At 46.9% G+C, this 2500-nt stretch overlaps 1 protein-coding gene across 1 annotated transcript in view; it reads right to left on the reverse strand.

Moving 5' to 3' along the window:
• The window catches only part of magi2a (membrane associated guanylate kinase, WW and PDZ domain containing 2a), a 311406-nt gene that overhangs the window by 225692 nt on the left and 83214 nt on the right, over positions 1–2500 (reverse strand). Inside the window, exon 2 of the mRNA XM_062517478.1 lies at positions 1425–1541. Within this exon, the coding sequence (XP_062373462.1) occupies positions 1425–1541 (117 nt within the window). The remainder of the gene's footprint in view (positions 1–1424; positions 1542–2500) is intronic.

Below are 2500 nucleotides of genomic sequence, written 5' to 3' on the forward strand. Positions count from 1 at the left end.
TTCCTGTTCACTCCTCCATGAAACTACTATACCCCTCAAGGGCTTCGACAATTACCAGCATGCACACACTGTCTCTCTCCCTCTCTCCCTCTCTCTCTCTCTCACACACACACATGCACACACCCACACAGAATTAAAAAGCCTCTCCCCCCCCCCCCACCCCCACCCCCCCCCTGCCCCCTCTCTCTCCATGAAAGTGTGCCAGACGGTAAGTAAACTGTGCTGGATTGAGCCCATCACCTTAATTCGACTGAATCTCATGGAAGCTTGACAAAACACACCCAAACAGCCCAAAACAGATCCCCCAGCACAGGCCTCAGCCAAACCACACAGCATCCGTCTTCTGAGGACACACACGATCCATACGCAATCCATACATAGCTATACAATCTCTGTCTCTCACTCACAAACACACACACACACACACACACACACACACACACACACACACACACACAGACAAACACACACACACACACACACACACACACACACAGACAAACAAACACACACACACACACACACACACACACACACACACAGAGATAGAGAGAGAAAACCACAGACATCATTCAAGCCGACAAATACTGCATGGCAAGTAGTACGCTTCCTATCCAATCTGGACAGCACACAACCCACTGAGGGATGGCCACGCCACAGGAGAGCCTGGCACATCTCAGTGATTACAAACAGGCCACCTTAAACCCCAGTCGCTGCCTTGATGGTATTAAGTGGATCAGCCCGGGCCTGTCTGTAGCAGCTGAAGCGATAATGACATTAAACACAAATGAGACTGTTACTTTCTTCGCACGCTTATTTATCTGTTGAAAGCAGAGGCTTTTCCTTTGAAACCGTGACAACAAAATTATTTCATTTTTCTCTTCGGATTTCTTTTTTTTTTTTTTGGCTTTCTCTCCTTTCATTCCGGTTGTCCTTCTTCAATTTTTCACACACACACACACACACACACACACACACACACACACACACACACACACAAGTATGATTAGCGCTGTCAGAAAGCTTAACACCATAACAGACCATTAAAGGTGTGTTTGAAAACACAGAAGAAACAACCTGTCACTCGCAATATGAGATAAACAAACGTCTTAATCAGCTGTTCAAACCTTCAAACAGAAGCCCAACTCCATTTCAAATGCAAAACATGTTTTCGTTGAGCCCAATACAAACAAAAACAAAAACATACAGTATACACACACACACACAAATATACACACAAACATAAGAAATCATTCTCATAACACCGGTTTTGTTACTGAAAGTAAACTGTGAAAATTCATCTCTGGGACCCTAGTAGGGGGGACGCAAAATTGATGTGCTGACACAACGGCGTCCGAGGTGAGGTGTCGATGTCAAAGGGTTAAAAGTCAAGGGTCAAAGTTCAGGGGTGAGAGGGTACTCACAGGGCACAGTGCGGAGGTAGAGGTTGTCCCGGATGATCTGCTGCAGCTCGTGGTCCAACGAGCCTTTCTGGAAACGCAGGCTGAGGTAGCGGCGGAGGTCCTTATCGACGACACCCCCTGCAGCCGAGGAGGAGGAAGAGCACCGTTAACAACGCAATCATCAGCACCAATCGTCATCGTCACTATCATTATCATCATCATCATCATCACAGCAGATCAGTCTGGAGATCTGACAACAGAGAGAGGAGAAGCCAAACCCAGAAAGGAGAGTGGGGAAAATAGAGCAACAGAACTGCAGAGAGACGGACAGACAGATGAAGAGAGAGAGAGAGAGAGAGAGAGAGAGAGAGAGAGAGAGGGAGAGAGAGAGAGAAGGGGGAGAGAGAGGGAGATGACAGAGAGGAAGTGCAAGATACCAATACATTTTAAATGTTACACTTGAAAAAAAAAAACCTCTGTATTCCAAAGCCTTGATACCCACAGAGAAGTAAGTGTGTGATTCTTAAAAAGAGAGGGTGGGGGAGCACTAGCACAGAAGACAAACCCAGACACACACACACACACACACACACACACACACACACACACACACACACATTTACATACACACACACGCAGTTCACTCATCTATATGCATGCATATACTGTACATACTCGCAGCATGGAACTCACACACACACTCACATGCCAAAGACAAACACACACACACACACACACACACATACACACACACACAGACTAACAAGCCAAAGACACACACACACACACACACACACACAGCACAAAAAGAGGGAGAGAGAGGGAGATGGAGAGCCCCGTCGGACACCACTATAGACTGAATTAGGGGCCGAAACGCTGAGGCAGCAAACAGAAGATTCACCCGACCGACTCACCCACTCCTCCACACGTTCACCACTTCCCTTCATCTCTCTTCTTTCTCCCTCCCTCACTCTCTATCCCTTGTTCTCTCTTTCTCTCTCCAGCACCACCACCACCACCATGCCCGATCACATTTGAAACAACAAACAAGTTCTGTATGTGGGTCTTTAGGTGATGATTTCATCTCATGTACACAC

Source organism: Sardina pilchardus, chromosome 17 (assembly GCF_963854185.1).
Source record: "Sardina pilchardus chromosome 17, fSarPil1.1, whole genome shotgun sequence".
Classification (NCBI taxonomy): domain Eukaryota; kingdom Metazoa; phylum Chordata; class Actinopteri; order Clupeiformes; family Clupeidae; genus Sardina; species Sardina pilchardus.